This window comes from Girardinichthys multiradiatus, chromosome 6, assembly GCF_021462225.1.
Source record: "Girardinichthys multiradiatus isolate DD_20200921_A chromosome 6, DD_fGirMul_XY1, whole genome shotgun sequence".
Lineage (NCBI taxonomy): Eukaryota > Metazoa > Chordata > Actinopteri > Cyprinodontiformes > Goodeidae > Girardinichthys > Girardinichthys multiradiatus.
In genome coordinates, this window is record NC_061799.1 from 4,124,273 (window position 1) to 4,145,945 (window position 21,673).

The window sequence follows — 21,673 nt, forward strand, 5'->3', positions numbered from 1 at the left end:
TACCTGGCAGCTACATATCAAACATTTTAGCTTCATCTAAACCTTCAACTTGTATGTTAGACCCAATCTCAACCAAAGTATTTAAAGAAGTGTTCCTTTTGAATTCCGCCCCATTTTACATATGACTAATCTATGATCCGTAGTAAACAGATCAGAACCACAGGCTGTTAAGGTCGCTGTAATTAAACCTTCTCTTGGTCAAGATAACTTAATAAAATACAGACCTTTATCCAATCTTCCTTTCTTAAATAAAATTCTTGAGAAAATAGTTGCTAATCAAGTGTGTGAGCATTTACACGACAAACATATGTTTGAAGAGTTTTAGTCAGGTTTCAGAGCTCATCATAGCACTGAAACAGCACTAGTGAAAGTCACTAATGATATTCTCCTGGCCTTGAGACGTGTGTCTGTACGTTTCCTGTTAGATCTTAGTGCTGTATTTAAAACAGTCCATCACATTAATCTCTTAGAAAGACTGAAACATGCTGTAGGGATCAGAGGAACCACACTAGGCTGGTTTAAATCTCGTTTGTCCGACAGATTCCAGTTTATGTAAATGATAAATCTTCACGTTTTGTGGTTATTTGTGGATTACCACAGTGTTCAATGCTTGGGTCAATTCTCTTTTCAGTTGCTTGGTAAAATGATCAGGCAGCATGGGATAAATTTGAAATGGTATACTGATGACACTCAGCTTTATTAATCCATAAATCCACTCAGACTACAGGCATGTCTTGAAGACATAAAAACATGGATGACTTTAAATTAAATTAAAATAAAAAGTCAGAACTTTTCTTTGAACCAATGTTTTTGGAAAAAGAAACAGCATTTGTTAGTTAATCTGGACGCCATTACATTGGCCTCCAGTAATAAATTATGGAACTTTGCTGTTATTTTTTACCATGACATGTAATTTAAATCCCATATTAAACAAGTTTCTAGGATTTCCTTCTTTTCACCTCCGGAATATTACCTAAATTAGAACTATCCATGCATTTGTCACTTCAAGGCTAGACTGTTGTAATTCTTTACTATCAGGATGTCCACAAAATGCAATTAAGTCTTCAGCTGATCCAAAATGGTGCAGCAATAGTTCCAGTAAAAATTAAAAAGAGTGCATATTTCTCCTATTTTAGCTTCCCTTCATTGGGTCCCTAACAAATCCAGAATAGAATTTAAAATTCTTCTCACATATAAAGCCCTTAATGATCTAGCTCCATCATACGTCAGATATTGTTGCATATACAGTACAGACCAAAAGTTTAGACACACCTCATTCAAAGAGTTGTCTTTATTTTCATGACTATTAATATTGTAGCTTCACACTGAAGGCATCAAAACTATGAATTAACACATGTGGAATTATATACTGAACAAAAAAGTGTGAAACAACTGAAAATATGTCTTATATTCTAGGTTCTTCAAAGTAGCCACCTTTTGCTTTGATTACTGCTACGCACACTCTTGGCATTCTGCTGATGAGCTTCAAGAGGTAGTCCTAACAGAGCACTTGGTTCTCAGACTGCAGGTTTACTGGTGGTTCCTAGAGTCTCTAAAAGTAGAATGGGAGGCAGATCCTTTAGTTATCAGGCTCCTCTCCTGTGGAACCAGCTCCCAGTTTTAGTCATCTTTTAGGGATGCTGTGCAGCTGGAAGAATTTTTGCTTTTACCTTTTTACTTTTGGACATTTATTATGATGCGTCACCATGGCAACGGGGTTGTTTTTTTGTTTTGTTTTTTTTACAGCCGGGAGCAGCTGATTAATATCTCAAAAACTCAAATAATATGTCAACCACATCCCCCAATCCCTGATGAGTCGAAAAGGAGGTGCCGTGGATGCAGAGCAGGAACAAAGAGAAGACATAGGGGACTGTACTCTCACTATTCCTTTTCACTCTGTACACCTCAGACTTCAAGTATAAGACAGACTCCTGTCACCTGTAGAAATACTCAGATGATTCTGCAGTCATGGGGTGGATCAGAGACGAACAAGAAGCTGAGTACAGGAAGGTGGTGGACCGCTTTGTGGCATGGTATAGAAACAATCATCTCATCTTGAACGTGACTAAAACAAAGATTTTAAGAGAAACAGGAATAGGTCAGACACAATTTCTATCATGGGAGAAAGAGTGGAGGTGGTGGAGGAGTATAAATACCTCTGTCTACACCTGGACAACTGATTGGAGTAGAGATGCAACTGTGAAGCCGTCTACAAGAAGCTACAGAGCAGACTGTACTTCTTGAGGAAGCTTAGGTTTTTCAGTGTTTGCAGCAAGATGCTGCAGATCTTCTATTAGTCTGTTGTGGAGAGTGTGATCTTGTGATCTCTTCTGCCATCATCTGCTGGGGTAGCAGCATCAGAGCCAGGGACTTAAAGCTCAACAAGATAATAAAGAATGCAGGCTCTGTTCTGGGGACTCCTCTGGAACCTCTGGAGATCATTGTCCAAAGAATGATTCTTCATAAAATGAAGAACATTATGGAGAACCCTGAGCATCCTCTTCATGAGACTGTCCTACAACAACAGAGTGTCTTCAGTCGGAGGCTTCTTCAGATGTGCTGTAAGACCGACGCTACAGGAGATCCTTCCTGCCCACAGCCATCAGCATCTACAACGGCTCTTTGAAGAAACCTTCATAATGAGCTACAACTACATTTAATTTCCCTTTGGGATTAATAAAATATTTTTGAATTTAAATTGAATTTGAATACATTTACACATTTTGTTATTCAATCAAATGTTTTGCATATTCAACTCATTTTGCACACGCAATTCGATTTGCACCCGGTACGTAGATCAGCTTTGCTCATGCAAACCAGTTTACATGTGTATTTGTACACAAAAACCTTTTAAAGATCAGGGCCTAAGAGTTCTGAATCCCCAGAAACACCTACTCTGACAAGAGAAATGCATTGAAATGTCATTTCAGTGTAAATTCAGCAGTATCATTACAGAAAATGACTAAATTCTTTGACATTATCACTATAACATCATGGGCATCGTGGGCTGCACGGTGGTGCAGTTGGTAGCACTGTTGCCTTGCAGCAAGAAGGTCCTGGGTTCGATTCCTGGCTGGGGGTCTTTCTGCATGGAGTTTGCATGTTCTCCCCGTGCATGCGTGGGTTCTCACCGGGTACTCCGGCTTCCTCCCACAGTCCAAAGACATGCCAGTTAGGTTAATTGGTCACTCTAAATTGCCCTTAGGTGTGTGAATGAGTGTGTGCATGGTTGTTTGTGTGTTGCCCTGCGATGGACTGGCAACCTGTCCAGGGTGTACCCCGCCTCTCGCCCATAGACTGCTGGAGATAGGCACCAGCTCCCCCGCGACCCACTATGGAATAAGCGGTAGAAAATGACTGACTGACTATAACATCAGTTTTAACATATAAATATGATTCCTATTTAACAAATTCTGAAAAGTCCCATTATTATCCACATCAACCCCTTAGGGTAACACAGCATCTAAATCAGTTTATAATGTAAAAACTTGCAGTATTTTGGAAACTCTTGAGGTACAAAGCAAGATCCAAACATAAAATCAGATTAGATGCAACAAGAGTGTACTGTCTCTCCAAATGATTAGCTGCCTTGATAACTGTCTCTTTACTGGCACCATAAACATAGTCCTAACAATGTGCTTGTTAGCTGCATCACTCATTTCTGAGAAATGCATGAACCTAGGGGATACAGTACTAGAAAGTTCCACTCTTCCTGGGTTGTTCCTTCTTTAAGTGTCCATAACCATGAAATATTACAATCAGAGCAAATACAACTAAAACCAGATGTCTGTCCATAAAACAAACTGTACATGCTCCTGCCACCAGAAAATCTACATATCTTCTTATTCTCATAGAAGTAGCCAAAGTTATCTCTTAACACACAAAAAAAGTACTCCTGAATGTTTCTACGTCATCTTTAAGGTCACAATCCTAAAACAGATTAAAAATACAAGAGCTTTTCTCCCTTTCTTACCACTCTAATAAATGATTATGTAAAGTCTAAACTCTGCATTTCTGCTGTGACTTGTTTGGCATAACATGCTGGACGGTCAGAGCAGCACTGAAGATTATTATGAAGCCAGACATGAGTGTTGACCACTGTGCAACATCCTGCACTGCCCTCTGCAAGGCAGAAATATGGGTCATAGTAGGTGCTAAGAAGACCCTCCCCCCAGTCCTTGATGTGGCCTCTTCCTCATAATCCAAATCCCTGAAGAAAAGGAGCTCTAGAAACTGATTTTCTGAGAGGCCACCCATGTCACCACAAAAACTTGTAGAATCCAGCCCAAATCACAGAATGATAATGGTATTACGGTTTCTTGACAATTCGTTTTTTAAAGATGGTGCCTTGAGTACTCACTTTGGTTCCACCCAAACTAATAATACGGTAGGCATTGCGGTTGGCATCGTAGAAGAAGGACACTGTGACAGCATGCTTGCTAGCAGGTATCCAGTTCCTCTTGGTGGTGGGGTCAATCTGGAAAACATGGGCACGGGTGCTGAATATCGGCTGCTCCCTGGAGAAAGAAAGACAAGAAGGATTGTGAAATTCTGTAGAAAAAAGAATAGTTACTTTTGCAAACCAAAACCTTCTGGAACAGCTCAGAAAAAAGTATAATAATAATGCACAGAATGCAATGTTGGTAAGAGAACTAAAATAACTGGAAAAACATGGTTACCACTGCTGTGCAGTCATCCTCTGTTTTTTGACTCAGAGAAAAACTTGTATTTGTGTACAATGGGTCAGTTCCTTTCCCCACACTGTCCTTCAAGGATGGTCATGTCTTCCTCCTATACTTCTTTTTCCACCACTCACAAACTGTACAAAGTGAGGTAGCAAATACTGTAACTTTGACAGGAACACACTAATGCTTTGTTGGCTTCTCATTCTGTGCAGTTTGAGCTGCACCTAAAATGATTTTGAGAAACACCTAATATATTAAATTATGAACAAAGCAACAAAGTTTCTAGTGTTGGGGAATAGTTTTCTTATCACCATGAGAATGTTTTTTAACCATTCTTCTTCAGCTGTGTGTTATACTACAGTGTTAACTCCAAATGTTTTTAATTCTAAGTCACATGAAAAGACATACATTGTTGGTACTAAGATCAGTCCAGAAATTTTGAAATTCTTGGATTTGTGTTAGTAGATTTCCAGAGAGGAAAGACATCAGAAATGATCCAATGACCAATTTCTGATTGTCAACACTCTTAGAAGATACTTTCCAATCTATTCTGCACTGAGAAAGATTTAGCACAAATGGAAAACATTTTAGACTGGTGTCAGTTTTTCCCAATAGTGGCCATCAGTTCAAATAGCTGAAAACAAGGTTTCATCTGAACAACCTATAAGACTTCTGGGCCTATGTCCTTCGGCAAAATGTCACCAAACGTCTACCCTAATATCAACACCATGAAGTAAGAAGATCAAATACTTCATGCCAACTACCATGCAGCGTGGTGGAGGCAAAATAATTTGTCAGCCACTGATCATAGGCATCTTGTAGTCATTAGTCTTCTTGGAAACTTGTAGGAGTATTCTAGAGTCCAGTGTGAGATCGTGTCTCTGATATTTGAAGCTTGGATAAAAGCCGGTCAACAACTGGACAAAAATGTTCTTAATCTTTATCAGTTGTGACACAAAACATTAATGTGTCTCCTAGAAAGCAAACAACAGGAGGAGATTTTATTTTTCAGCATATCAGTAAGCTAAAATCATGTATCCAAATCAATAAAAGAATGCTTTCACCAGAAGAAAATTACAGTTTTGGAATAACGTGACAGCAAATCTGTGGTTTACCAAAGAAGGGCTGTCAGTCACTGATCATAGGCATCTTGTAGTCAAGATGCCTATGATCAGTGATGTCCTCAGAATTTGGAGAACCTTTATTGCTCCAATCAAATATTGCCTAGTCCAGGTGCAGGATAGACTCCTACCAAAGAAGACTGAAAGCTGAAATTGAATAAAACTTCAACTAAGTAGTAGGTTAATGTAATGCAACCAGGATATTGCACCTTTTTTAATTTTTTTCTTTCAACAGGTGTATTTATTTTTAAATTGAATTACACAGGATTACTGTTCCATTATATAGGATGAGATATTTGGTACCCACCTGGTATTTTAACACAGGTGGGTAGATTTTTGAGTCCTACTGTAGTTGTAAAGAACTACTGAGTGATGGGTTGGATGAACTTACATTCTCATATACTTCTCTGTTTTTGATAAGTTTATCAAATATGTCCATTTTGTACTTCTATCTGCACCTTACAAAGAGAAACGTGGTGTATGTACCTTTTACCATGGTTGATGATTTATCATTTCTGGCTTGTTTAATCAGAGCACTTGTACTCTGGTTTACATAAGTCAGGGACTATTTGTGTGTTAAAACAAATGATAATTTCTAATGCATATTAGCAACAAAGGTAGGTGATAATAAAGAAAAGCATAACACAGATGCTGCCGTTCATCATTTTTGTCAGATATCAAGCCTATGTGCTAGATTTAAATGTGAAAGTACTAAAACCAGGACACTTCTTCAGCCCAGGATCTTTAAATGATTGGACTTCTCCGAACAGAACTGGATTACTTTCGCCTTTCAATGAGAATTTATAGCCGATCCCATTACTGACAATCATATCAGGGAATCTACTTGGGGGGTGACCGCGACTCAGTGGGTAGTCATCTGACAATCTGAAGTTTGTGTGTGAATGGGGCTCTGGTGTAAAGCACAGTATGACTAGAAAAGTGCAATATAAGTTCACTCCATCTACCATTTGTCTCATTGAGTTTCATAAAAACCGCAGTAAATAAACTATCACATGCCATCTTCAATGACTAAGTATTTTCCTGTTGGCGCTTTAATTTCAACATTGAGTTAGAGAATAACCTATTCTATGATGCTTCTTTTCACCCCAGTAGTCTTGGAGTCAGCAGATCCAATATAAAGCCTCTCCAACCAGTAATGCCTTAATATGACTGGGAGAGCAAATTGGGAGGACGACATCTTCTCTAAGGACAGAAATCTGGGTCAAAATCTGTTTTGGTTTACAGTAACAATACGCAACCATATTTTCCCTAACATCTAAAAAGGGCCTGTGTAGAAGTATTCATAATCTTTGAAGTTTTTCACATTTTGTCACATTCCAACCATAAACTTCTATGTGTTTTCTTAAGATTTTATGTGACAGACCATAGTGGTGCATAGTTGTAGAGATAAGACAATAATTGTTTAAAATCTTTACAAATTAAAATTTCTAAGTGTTACATGGATTTATATTCACCCTCCCTTTACTCTGATACCCTTAAATACAATTCATTGCAACCAACTTTGCGACACCAGAAGTCACATAATTAAACTGAGTCTGAGTCTGTAATAAATCTCAGTATAAATGCAGCTGTTTTGTGAAGGCCTCACAGAGAACAAACAGCATCATGAAGCGCAAGGAACACAGACAGGTCAGGGAGAAAGTTTTGTAGAAGTACTCACAAACGCAAAAAACTATAAAAATCAAATAGATGAAGCAGATAATATAATAATGGAAAGAAAATGGCAAAAGGAACAAAACATGGAAAAACCTCAAATACTAGCAGAGATGTAAAAATGTATTGTGTTTGTTGGGAGCAGTGATAGTTATAAAATCTAACAGTTGCTGGGAGGAAGGATCTGTGACAACTTTTCTTCTTGGACCTAGGATGTAGCAATGTTTCACCAAAGGAGCTCTTCTGTTATGCGACATTGTCCAACAGTGATGTTATTTTTGCCAGAGTCCCTCTGTCTTACACCATTTGCACTGCGTCCAGGGGGCATCCGAGGACAGAGATGGCCTTCCTGATAACCTTATAACCGCTTCCTCTCAGCTGTAGAGAAGCTGCTGCTCCAACGGACAGCACCATAGAAAATGGCTGAAGACCCCACCGTCAAAAAAGAGCACCCCCTGCTCTCCAAAATACCCAGCCTGCTTTGACCCTTCCTGTAAAAGAGCATCAGTGTTGTGACTCCAGTCCAGTTTATTGTTCAAGTGAACACCCAGGTATTTCTAAGAATCCACTACCCCCATGTCAGTTCCCTGGATGTTCACTAGTGGTGGGTCTGCGTCTGCAGAAATCCATCACCAGCACCTTGGTTTTCCCTGCGTTAATCAGGAGGTGGTTCTGCTGGCACCAGTCCACAAAGTCCTGCGTCCACTGTGCTCTGAGTTGTCCTCACCTGCAATGAGACGACTATGTCAGAGTCATCTGAGAACGTTTTTGGATGGCAACCTAGGAAGTTGATGGAGAAGTCTGCAGTGTAGAGGGTGAACAGGAATGGTGCCACTACAGTTCCATGTGGGGCCCTGTACTTCAGACCAGCCTGTTTGAGACACTTCACTATGTCCTCATACGCTGCGGTTGGTCAGTGATGTAGTCCAGTATCCAATGAGACAGATGATGGTCCACTTCTGACAGCTCCAGCTTTTCCCTCAGAAGTCCAGGCTAGATGGTGTTAAAACCACTGGAAAAATCAAATAACATGATCCTCACAGTGCTACCAGGCTTCTCCAGGAGGGTCAGAACTCAGTGCAGGAGGTAGATAATGGCATCATCCACCCTGATGCCAGGCTGGTAGGCGAACTTCAGCAGATCCAATGAAGACCTCACCAGAGGGCGAAGATGGCTGAGGACCAACCTCTCGAGGGTCTTCATCAGATGCAAGGTCAGTGCCACCAGGTCTTCCACAGCGGTGGTAATTTTCCCAGCTTCAGGCTATTGTTGAACATGTATGCCATGATGCAACACAATTGATCTATGCAGCGCCTCAGGAGCTAGTTGCAGCAGGAGTGACTGGACTAGGTTGTTTTGCTGCCGTGGGTTTGTGTGGTCACCTGGCAACCGGGATTGCCGGGTTGCAGGATTGACCTGTACTGAGGGACATGGAGGAGGGGTTGTATAGGAGAGTTCGGTACTCTGCATCTCTCCCTATGGCTCTCTGGCCTGGGGACTGCTGCTTCTGTGCTTTGCTGCTGACCTGCCTCAGTGTTGGGCATATGGCTACTCTGTGGGGTGCCCGGTGTTTCTCTGCATGGGGCTCCTCGGGCTTCCGGAAGCCAAAGCTACCAGTTTCTTTATGCTCTTGGGTGCAGAGTGCTGCAAGGTTACTACCCTTTCTACTTTTGTAATATCTAACTAGCACACACACACCTTCTTCATACACATGCATTCACACTCACACATCCATACAAATTATCCAGGGGGTTGAAGGTCAATAAGACAAAGGTTCATATTTTATTAATGCAACCTGTCTTCTTTGACATCAGATGCAACCCTGATGTAACAAAGTCAATCAAGCAATTAGGATACCATCTCCAGGTATCCTTTTTGTAGAGCAATGCTGCCCTGGCATATGTAGGAAACCAGCGTCTCCATATTGGCTCTTTGAGGAAACCTTCATAATATGAGCTATAACAACATTTACTTTCCCTTTGGGATTAATAAAGTATTTTTGAATTGAATTGAATATGGTATGCCTGAATGGTTCAACAGGACAAGTGGAAAATCAGGAAGGGAAAAAGTTCAAGGGGATGCAAGGCACTGTAACAGCATTCTTGTCCCAAAAGCATGTGCTGTTTGTGCTAAGAACATAGCTCTTTGCAACTATATAGTCAAATGAATACAGGGACATTTTCATTAAAACATCTGATTTGAATTAATAGACATCAGAAAAACTATTCTACAATGCCATTCTATTCCAGGTTAATTAGACAGGAATAATTTATGGTGACACATAGTCTACTGATAATCACGTCCATTGCCTTGGAGTGCCAGATATAAAACTACATGTAGCCTTCTTTTGGGGCTCTTCATCATCCTTTTACAGACTGTGACAGTCCGAGACCGGAGCCTCAGTGCTGATCTCTGTAATCATTCCTCTGCCTAATTTAGACTCAAGGAGCTGAAAGTTATAAACTGTTTGAGAGTCGTTTGAGAGTGTGAATGTGTGTGAGTCGATAACAGTGAGCTGACGGAAGTGACGGGGGACACATTACACCGACGGACTTTGACTGCTACATGCTAAGCTAACAGACCCTAGCTCACTGAATGAACTCTACTGTGAATAAGCTTAGGTGTCAGAGATAACAAAATAAGCTCTCACGTGGACCAGGAAACGGTGCTGTACCGCCTGGTTGGCCAGAGTGTGTGAAAGTGTGTGTGAAGTGAGAGAATGACTGAGACGTCACTAGAAAATGAGCTCCCTGTTTGTTCTCTAGGAGCAATGCTTGGAGACAGGGAGGAGAAACATATTAGCAAGTTTCACCCAAAAAGATGCTTTAACAAATTAAAACAATAGTTTGATGGAGCTTGTTTGTGTCCTGGAAATAATTGCTGAGTCACCAGAAAATGGTAAGAAATTATTTTTAACCATTAAGTGACACAAAGTGGTTCCACTCTAAAATTTGGTATTTACAGGGTAATCGAACTTTTATGTGGCCAATGTCTATCCATTTTGTCTCTTTGTTTTTGTGAAATGAATGTCTGTTATGTAAAAATGAGGATATATGTGGCAGGATACATTTAATTTAAATTGTTTTCTGATATGAAACTAATTGGAATTTTGAGTTTTTAGGTCTGGGGAAACTGTTCAAACAAGAGGTAAACTGGGAGCCACTCCAGACCAGGCCATGGACTGCCTGCTTCAAGGGTAAAAACATTTTAAACTGTCTGATGCCCAGTGTTATTTATTAAATAAGGTATTATCTATATGCCACCTAAGAGTTGCCACAATAATAATTAGAGATTACAAGAGCAGGTCTGATTCTCAACAGTAGCATAATAATATTAGGTCAGTTCTTCACGATAAAACAAAAGGAAGTGCCAGAAAGGAACAATCTCTCCCCTCAAAACATGATTTTAACAGATGTTTGGACTTTTTCCAGTCAGGTTCAGAATGATCAAATTAGACTCAAATTTAACAAAAGATGAAATGCACCTTAACAGAATTACTGGACTGGACTAAATGGAGAAAACTTGAGTTAACTGAAACAAACTTTAGTTACTTGAAATTAATACAAAGTGTAATTAAAAGGGAAGAACTATAGCTGACTGAAACTGTATGCTGTGTTTATAAAATTGGGTAAGAAACTAAGATTATAAGACATAACAAGCCCTTCATTTAAGCCTTCTAAACTGATGAGAAGTGAGTTTTTCCACAAGACTCAGTTACAGTTAAATGGAATTGAACCAGAATTTGAAAATGGTATCTATGGTTGAGATTTAATATTTACAGGGGTTGGACAATGAAACTGAAACACCTGTCATTTTAATGTGGGAGGTTTCATGGCTAAATTGGACCAGCCTGGTAGCCAGTCTTCATTGATTGCACATTGCACCAGTAAGAGCAGAGTGTGAAGGTTCAATTAACAGGGTAAGAGCACAGTTTTGCTCAAAATATTTAAATGCACACAACATTATGGGTGACATACCAGAGTTCAAAAGAGGACAAATTGTTGGTGCACGTCTTGCTGGCGCATCTGTGACCCAGACAGCAAGTATTTGTGATGTATCAAGAGCCACGGTATCCAGGGTAATGTCAGCATACCACCAAGAAGGACGAACCACATCCAACAGGATTAACTGTGAACGCAAGAGGAATCTGTTTGAAAGGGATGTTCGGGTGCTAACCCAGATTGTATCCAAAAAACATAAAACCACGGCTGCCCAAATCACGGCAGAATTAAATGTGCACCTCAACTCTCCTGTTTCCACCAGAACTGTCCATCGGGAGCTCCACAGGGTCAATATACATGGCCGGGCTGCTATAGCCAAACCTTTGGTCACTCATGCCAATGCCAAACGTCGGTTTCAATGGTGCAAGGAGCGCAAATCTTGGGCTGTGGACAATGTGAAACATGTATTGTTCTATGATGAGTCCACCTTTACTGTTTTCCCCACATCCGGGAGAGTTACAGTGTGGAGAAGACCCAAAGAAGCGTACCACCCAGACTGTTGCATGCCCAGAGTGAAGCATGGGGGTGGATCAGTGATGGTTTGGGCTGCCATATCATGGCATTACCTTGGCCCAATACTTGTGCTAGATGGGCGCGTCACTGCCAAGGACTACTGAACCATTCTTGAGGGCCATGTGCATCCAATGGTTCAAATATTCAATTCAATTCAATTCAAAAATACTTTATTAATCCCAAAGGGAAATTAAATAAAACATTGTATCCTGAAGGCGGTGCCGTGTATCAGGATGACAATGCACCAATACACACAGCAAGACTGGTGAAAGATTGGTTTGATGAACATGAAAGTAAAGTTGAACATCTCCCATGGCCTGCTCAGTCACCAGATCTAAATATTATTGAGCCACTTTGGGGTGTTTTGGAGGAGCGAGTCAGGAAACGTTTTCCTCCACCAGTATCACATAGTGACCTGGCCACTATCCTGCAAGAAGAATGGCTTAAAATCCCTCTGACCACTGTGTAGGACTTGTATATGTCATTCCCAAGACAAATTGACGCTGTATTGGCCGCAAAAGGAGGCCCTACACCATACTAATAAATTATTGTGGTCTAAAACCAGGTGTTTCAGTTTCATTGTCCAACCCCTGTACATTCACTATTTAATGAACACAATACTCTGACCCTTTTTGAATCCTACATATAAAAAGAGACCAATCGAGGTATGGAAAGTGTGGAAATATAAATGCCTTATCATTAGTAGCTAAAGCTAAGATATATTTGCGATTTGCTGCTTATAGATTGATTATTATTAGGAGTTTTTAGTTATGCTTTTTAGGGTTAGAAAAATCCTTAAACAGTAGCTTCTAGTGTGGTCACACAATGAGTCTTTATTATTCAAGGTTAAAGCTTGCAGGTGTTTTCTGTCTGTATCGTGAGAAGCTGGCAGTGAATTAGGGAGGCATGGTAACTCCTCTCCCTGAAGATTCCTGAAGATGTGTGAGAAAACTGACTTCAGCAAAAGAATGTGTGAGAAACTGAGAAGGCGCTGCACAACAAATGTAAAATGTATATTTCCTGTGTGTGAGAAATTAACTTCAGCAAAAGAATGTGTGAGAAACTGAGAAGGCGCTGCACAACAAATGTAAAATGTATATTTCCTGTAGTATGTGTGTGTTCAATAAAAGAACGGTGCAGGGGAGAAAAAAAGCAGAAGTGTTCCTGACTACACAGAGACAGCACCTCTCTCCCCGGCCGGGTGAATCAACTTCAACCTCTAGTCCGTGTTTTGTTTTCTTAGACATTTAAGTTTAGTTCTTCTCGCACAGAATTAAGATGCTTTGACCAAATAAACGAACGCGCAGGAGTTTAGAAGGACAACTCCAACAAAAGACATTAAAACAAGCACTAGAGCTAATGAAACCTAAACTAAACCAAGCATTGTTAAAATAATAGCAACTAATAAAAACTAGTGATCCCATTCTTAAATATAATAAGGACTTAGTCCATTAGAAAAATATAGATACATCTAAATATAGCTAGATTACAATAGAACATTCAGAGCCGTTATAATCTTGCTGATGAATACCACAAAAATTATTATTGAAACAGATGATTAAAAGAGACCAGTTTTATCATGACCAAACAGAAACATTTGTAGGTACGATCTAATCTCCTTTGACCTGATTTTGACTATATTTAACCCTATCCATCATGACACATTATGTATGGAAAGAAATAAAAGGTATAATTGGCAGGACTGACAACTGATTATTTCAAGTACCATCTCATTTTTGAGAGGGTCCTTGCAAAAGATGAAGATAAACAGCAGTAATACGAATCAAACAAATATGAAAAAATCATACAGAAATACCCACAACTTTCTCAACGACACACAAACACACACTCTTACAACCACCAGCTTATCAACTGCATGGCAAATACACTTCAACATCAAGGCACAAAATAAAACACATACAGATGCAGAGTTCATGTTCATACCTCTGTGAGGATTAAGTCCAGAATAAATTAACCTTTGTTCTTACTGAAAGCTTACCTACAATAAAGTAGGTAAAGGCCACTTAGAAATATGAATAGCAGTGATACAGCTAAGTAAGTGAGGCAAAGTATTCAAAGCTGATGGAGCTTTAAACTGAAATGCAAAACGTCTAATTTTTCCTAATTCTTGGTGTAAAACACAAAAAGATAACTGATCAGTATTTCTCAGGCCATATAGTGAATTAAATTGGATGAAGTGTTTCTAAATACGGAGTATTTCAAAGTTTGAGGGGATGAAGATTAGTTTCTGTGGCATGGCCATAATAACATCAGCGTGTTCTAGGATTGGCAGCACCAGTTGTGGAAAATTCTTTTACGAGCCGGAAGGGAAAAAAGTTCAACAGAACGATAATGTGACAATTTTAAGGCAACAGGCTTCCAAACAATATTAAATTTAGGATTTTAGCTCGACCAGTTAGACTCAGATTTTATCCGACTCCAAAAGATGATTTTTTTGAGAACTTTACAACAAATAATTGCAGTGATTAAACTTGGAAAAGCTTTCACTCATTTAAGACTTACAGCAATAGGAAAAATGCTGTTAACTTTATATTATTTCAAAAGAATAAACCTACCATTGCCATGTGACAAGATTAAAATTAATGTCCTATATTTAAAACTTGGTTTTCCCCAAAAGCAGTAGTTGCATTAAATGATAGAGTTGATTTAATTGATGGAATTAAAAACAAAATCCCTGGCGGATTATACATACCGATATATGTCAAGTGAAGTCAGGTTTGTTTGTATGGCTCTTTTGAGCAACAAGACACTCAGGGCGCTGTGCATAAGGAGGGGCATTGCAGTGATGCAGAAAATCAAACAACAGAAGTAATAAAAAAAAAAAGAATAGAATTCAATTCAATTCAATTCAAAGATACTTTATTGATCCCCGAGGGGAAATTAGAATTCCAGTACAACCCATCCAAACATACATCATGACACAAGACAATGGGGGGACGGGTCACCGAGGCTTTGCTGCCCACTCACAGGCGCTGCCCTTGCTAGATGAGAAAAGAGGCCACATTAGGTAAGTAGAGGAAAAAAAATAATCATATTTCACACTTTATCCTTAGCAGGATACAGTTTGAGATTGCAAAAAACCTCAGCACAAAGAAGCAACAAATTTACAAAACAACATCATGCCGGGAAAGGTGAAGGTGGTGTGAGGAGTGCAAATGTTTATCTTGAGCATGTGTGTGTGTGCAAGTGAGTGTGTGCAAGTAAGTCCATGAAGCACTGTCACAGAGGCCATTGTCCTTGATGGTTCGTTGGAATGTACATCAACCGGCCAAGTTCTGAGCAGGTCCACAGGTGTCCTCAGGGAAGGGAGGGGGCAGAGGGAGCAGAGCGTCATGTTTACGTAACTTCCAGGAGAAGTTGAAGATAGCCAGCCATCAAGGCCGTGCAGGGGAGCCAGGGGAGATGGATAAGGAAATGAAAAGTTGGACTGAAAACTTAACTAATAATGTTTAGATGGCACGGTCATTATTTATGCATAAATAGGTTTATTGTGGTAGGCAGAAGTACAAATTAATTTTCAACTTTCACTACTGGATGCAGCAAAAGGTTGATAAAAGGCCAAGTATCCATAGTTTTTGTGTCAGACCACCAGGTGCTACAAAGGTAGGCTATCCTTTCCTTTTTCTGAATGGAATGATTCTGTTTATAACTAATCTATTTTCTTTTTATCTTCTTTTACTCTTTAATAAGCTCGTACACAGCAAGACTAATGTTGTTTATTTTTGTCTTATTTTTACATAATAATGTACAAATATGATTATGTGTTGTGAAATGAAGATGGCGAAAGAAAGAAAAATGCCAATTTCACTACCAAAGTTTGTGATTTCTTGTTCGTGTTAATTTGTTGTACTGGGATGGCTGTATGATCAAATTATTTTCAGGCATTGCCGGTCACGATACTCATGATTTCTCTGGAGAGGTTGATGAAGAGTCGTCCCATTATATTGCCTGATGATGTGAGCAATAACCCTTAGCATATATTTTTCTCCTCGGTGAAGAAGGCCTGAAAAGGTGGCTGGGAGCACCCTGACAAATGGGTCCATTGACACATTATTACTTAGAACATGAGATCTCTGGGGTTCAGGAACAATAGGAATCCAAAGATTGTGTTTGAGGGTTGAAAACGTGTGGTTGAGAAGAGTGTGACAGGAATGAATGAAGGCCCAGGGTATGAATGATGAATGATGTGGGCCACGTGAATGAAAGGTTCATGAATCAAATGATATGTTTTAGTTTCTGAGCTCATTATTTGTTTTGGGTTTTGATTCATAGTTGTTCGGACAACAAATGAACATTTTAGAGCGCACCAAGTTTTTTTTTTTCTCTAATGTTGGTATTCCTTATATGTGTTCAGGCGCTCGCAAGTTGAAACATTTTGTTTGGGTTTTAGTTTCACAGGATGAAAACTTAAATTTCTTATGTATTTTCTTGAGGTGAAATTATCTTTGGGATGGGAACAGTACCAAATAGAACCTGTCATTCTGCCATAGGGTTCTGGTTGAATAATTTGATGGTAAAAGATTTGGCCGCCTAAACTTCCTTAAGAGGGGAGGCTGAACCCACCATGTGTTGTGTGTCTTAAGTGTTTGTCTAAATCTCTGTTTCAATGTTTGTCTGACTAACCTTTAGACTTCAGAGAAAACAAGAAGAAATAATAATAATAATCATAGGTGGGAAAAATTTGAAATGGATATATCAGGGAAAAAATGACTGTTTATAGTGATCACATATTTAACAGGAATGAATAACCAGATAATGGTATGATTAAGGGTGTACAGAATATGTAAATTACTTGTATCTAGTATTGGGGATAGAGGTTACGGGGAAGGATCCTAAAGGTCTAATTTAGGTAGATATAATCAAATTATCAACGTGCTTGAAAAGTAGGTTGTCCAAAACACTGGACACCTTCATGGTAAATGATGCAAATACTTTGTTCTGGGGATGATTTCAGAAATTATTATGGAAAATAATGGTTTGAACATATCTAACTTTGGCTACAAGTTAAAGGATAATAAAGTAGCAACTAACTGGGTTACAATATAAGTATGATTTTGGGTTAAAGGTGAAAAGATGACTATTATATTATCTACATATAAGATTCTCATGAAAACAGGTAATGGAGCATTTCCTGTTCCCAACAAGCCCTAAAGGAAATTGTTATTGATTTTATGGGTTCTGACAAGAGAGTGAAAGGATGTAGAGATGCTTGACACTTTCACCATGTCGGCTGAGAGAGATAATCACACAATCAAAAAACGATTGGCTAACGTTTGTGCTGATACAAAAATGAAGTGGCTGGATGTGCTGCCCTTGGTAATGTCTTACATAAGATCATCACCCACTGACCTCGTGGGTTTAACTTCCTATGAGCTGCTGACAGGAAGAACCATGCCCTGACCTTTCACCTCCTCTCTTCAGTCGGGGTGTGCACCCAGTCTGGATTCACTGAGAGAACAACTGACACACTATGCTCAACGATTTCAATCTGCTGTAAAGTTTTTGTCTCATAACACACAGGAGGCTCTAACCAAAGAACCAACAGGAGAAACAAATGGAGCTCTGGATGAGGGCAAAACTAAGGTAAGCAGATTATATTGCAGGAAGGGAGAGCCATCCTCCAAAGGAAACCTCAGAGAAATCAGAAAGCATCTGAGGAAGAACATACGAATAGGTTCAATTGGATAACTTTTGACTTAACATTTAATTTCCAGCTGTTGGGTCATGACCGAAAGAACGAGATTCCGGATACAAGCGGCGGTTGAAATGAGTTTCCTCCGTAGGGTGGCCGGGCACTCCCTTAGAGATAGGGTGAGGAGCTTGGCCTTCCGGGAGGGGCTCGGAGTAGAGCCGCTGCTCCTCCACATCGAGAGGAGCCAGTTGAGGTGGCTTGGGCATCTATACCGGATGCCTCCTGGACGCCTTCCTCAGGAGGTGTTCCAGGCACGTCTCACCGGGAGGAGGCCCAGGGGACGGCTCAGGACACGTTGGAGGGACTACAGGTCCTTCTCAAAATATTAGCATATTGTGATAAAGTTCATTATTTTCCATAATGTCATGATGAAAATTTAACATTCATATATTTTAGATTCATTGCACACTAACTGAAATATTTCAGGTCTTTTATTGTCTTAATATGGATGATTTTGGCATACAGCTCATGAAAACCCAAAATTCCTATCTCACAAAATTAGCATATCATTAAAAGGGTCTCTAAACGAGCTATGAACCTAATCATCTGAATCAACGAGTTAACTCTAAACACCTGCAAAAGATTCCTGAGGCCTTTAAAACTCCCAGCCTGGTTCATCACTCAAAACCCCAATCATGGGTAAGACTGCCGACCTGACTGCTGTCCAGAAGGCCACTATTGACACCCTAAAAGCAAGAGGGTAAGACACAGAAAGAAATTTCTGAACGAATAGGCTGTTCCCAGAGTGCTGTATCAAGGCACCTCAGTGGGAAGTCTGTGGGAAGGAAAAAGTGTGGCAGAAAACGCTGCACAACGAGAAGAGGTGACCGGACCCTGAGGAAGATTGTGGAGAAGGGCCAATTCCAGACCTTGGGGGACCTGCGGAAGCAGTGGACTGAGTCTGGAGTAGAAACATCCAGAGCCACCGTGCACAGGCGTGTGCAGGAAATGGACTACAGGTGCCGCATTCCCCAGGTCAAGCCACTTTTGAACCAGAAACAGCGGCAGAAGCGCCTGACCTGGGCTACAGAGAAGCAGCACTGGACTGTTGCTCAGTGGTCCAAAGTACTTTTTTCGGATGAAAGCAAATTCTGCATGTCATTCGGAAATCAAGGTGCTAGAGTCTGGAGGAAGACTGGGGAGAAGGAAATGCCAAAATGCCAGAAGTCCAGTGTCAAGTACCCACAGTCAGTGATGGTCTGGGGTGCCGTGTCAGCTGCTGGTGTTGGTCCACTGTGTTTTATCAAGGGCAGGGTCAATGCAGCTAGCTATCAGGAGATTGTGGAGCACTTCATGCTTCCATCTGCTGAAAAGCTTTATGGAGATGAAGATTTCATTTTTCAGCACGACCTGGCACCTGCTCACAGTGCCAAAACCACTGGTAAATGGTTTACTGACCATGGTATCACTGTGCTCAATTGGCCTGCCAACTCTCCTGACCTGAACCCCATAGAGAATCTGTGGGATATTGTGAAGAGAACGTTGAGAGACTCAAGACCCAACACTCTGGATGAGCTAAAGGCCGCTTTTGAAGCATCCTGGGCCTCCATAAGACCTCAGCAGTGCCACAGGCTGATTGCCTCCATGCCACGCCGCATTGAAGCAGTCATTTCTGCCAAAGGATTCCCGACCAAGTATTGAGTGCATAACTGTACGTGATTATTTGAAGGTTGATGTTTTTTGTATAAAAAACACTTTTCTTTTATTGGTCGGATGAAATATGCTAATTTTGTGAGATAGGAATTTTGGGTTTTCATGAGCTGTATGCCAAAATCATCCGTATTAAGACAATAAAAGACCTGAAATATTTCAGTTAGTGTGCAATGAATCTAAAATATATTAATGTTAAATTTTCATCATTACATTATGGAAAATAATGAACTTTATCACAATATGCTAATATTTTGAGAAGGACATGTATGTCTCTCGGCTGGCCTGGGAACGCCTTGGGCCCCGGAAGAGCTGGAGGAAGTGTCTGGGGAGAGGGACGTCTGGGTGTCTCTGCTGAGTCTGTTGCCCCGCGGCCCAGTCCCTAATAAGCGGAAGACGACGCGTACGAGTAACAAAATACAATAACGTGGAACCTGTTTCATGAATTTTTGAGTGGGCTGGGTTACTTCAACAGAGGGAACGGGATAAAGAAATTAACAATAAAAATTCTATTTGTTGGGTTAAAGCTTAAAGGAGTATGTCCTGGTAAATCTGAAAGGAGGTCACAGAATCAAAAATCACAGAGGGGAGAAGGATTTCTAAAGTGTGAATAATCAACAAACAAATGTTTGGAAAACATGGTTTGGAAAATGGTGAAACTTCCTGGTGAGTATATTCATGTCATTGACTGTTGTTGTGGTGATCGCAGTTTGTGCATGCTGTTGTGCACCGTGTATTCAAGCTTTCATCTTTAGGTGCATGACTACAACCATGGGCTCCATGGACTCGGGGGGTTGTGAGAAAGAGGGGGCCGTGATCAGGCTCACAGGATTGACAGAGGATAACCCATAAGTGAAAAGGGGGGCCCCCGTCTCAGCCAATATCCTTTACAGTGATTTCTGTGACTTAATGAATAATGATGATATTAAAGGAATCTAAATATTTTATTTAATGGTATGAATGATGTATCAGATACGTTAATGGCAGATTGATTAAGTGAAATTAGTTAGTTAAGCACATGTCCTGAATGAAAGTATTAATAGAAGCTTGCAGGTTATTTTTGGTTAGGTGTTCTCTCCATAGGTTGATTTTTAGGACATGTTAGGTAATATAAATCGAGGCTCCTTTAAAAAAAAAAAAAAAATTTTTCTAATTGTGCTAAACCGGTACATTGTTCTTCGTCATGATAAAATATTTTTGACTAAGATCCATTTGATTAAGCCACTATGTGGCCTTCTTTAATGATAATAATAGCAGTTGCTAATTACCTACGATTCGGCGTAAGCTGCCCAGTATGAACATATGCTTCTATATTCCATTTTAAGAATAACCCTTTTTAGGTAGCTGAACCTGCCAAAAGACGTTTAGGGATGGATGTTGCTCAGAGGGGGAGCGAAGATGGACGTAGACAATCAACACTTAGGGTCTACATTAACTGATTCACATGATGTTAGACAGAATTTTCCACTGTGCTTCAGGCCATTGTCCTTTCTCTCTTTTCACTAAAATCATACTCATACAGGTTTCATGGGGCTAGAGTTGTCTCCACTAGGTGTATCAACTGTTGCTTGGACACAACTGGGGTTCTACCAGAGAGATGGCGTTCCTCCTCGGGGGGTGGGGGACCACGTGACAGTTGGAAGGAGATTCCCTGGTCACAGATAGGTTTAACACACACATACAGGGTTGAATGATTGTTTCTGGGGGTGGGACCCAATTGCGGGTGGTCCAAGATCTACCCAGTGCCTAGGGGGTTAACGGATCTAAATTAGCGAGGTGCCTTTAAATGACACCTCATCAGGGGGGTTGTTGGGAATAACCTTTATTAATATTACTGATAGCCGTTTTTCACATTTATACCATAGTGATATAAAGCATAAATTCTAATGTTTCCCTTTTGTTACAATAGGATAAGAATGCTCATTGACACACATTACAAGGATAAATGGCCCAAGGTTTGTCATGAATGATCTGTGGCTGGGGCACTGGGTTTGATGGTGGAGCAGCCGGTATCTGGTTTGATTAGAAAGCCACGGCACACTTAAAGATGGACACCCGTTACCTCATAACCTAACAGATAGACACCACAATGGTGACACATAGTCTACTGATAATCACTGAGGGAGTGCACATCCATTGCATTGGAGTGCCAGATATAAAACTACATATGACCTTCTTTCGGGGCACTTTGTCATCCTTTTACAGACTGTGACGGTCCGAGACGGGAGCTTCAGCACTGATTTCTGTAATAATTCCTCTGCCTAATTTAGATTAAAGGAGCTGAAAGTTAGAAACTGTTTGAGAGTCGTTCATTTA

The 21,673-nt window shown here is 40.3% G+C and overlaps 1 protein-coding gene across 5 annotated transcripts in view; it reads right to left on the reverse strand.

The window, feature by feature from the left end:
* Positions 1-21,673, reverse strand: part of LOC124869546 (homer protein homolog 3-like) — a 37,973-nt gene that overhangs the window by 15,260 nt on the left and 1,040 nt on the right. For all 5 annotated transcript variants that reach the window (XM_047367461.1, XM_047367460.1, XM_047367459.1 and 2 more), the window contains exon 3: positions 4,361-4,517. In XM_047367461.1, the coding sequence (XP_047223417.1) occupies positions 4,361-4,517 (157 nt within the window). The remainder of the gene's footprint in view (positions 1-4,360; positions 4,518-21,673) is intronic.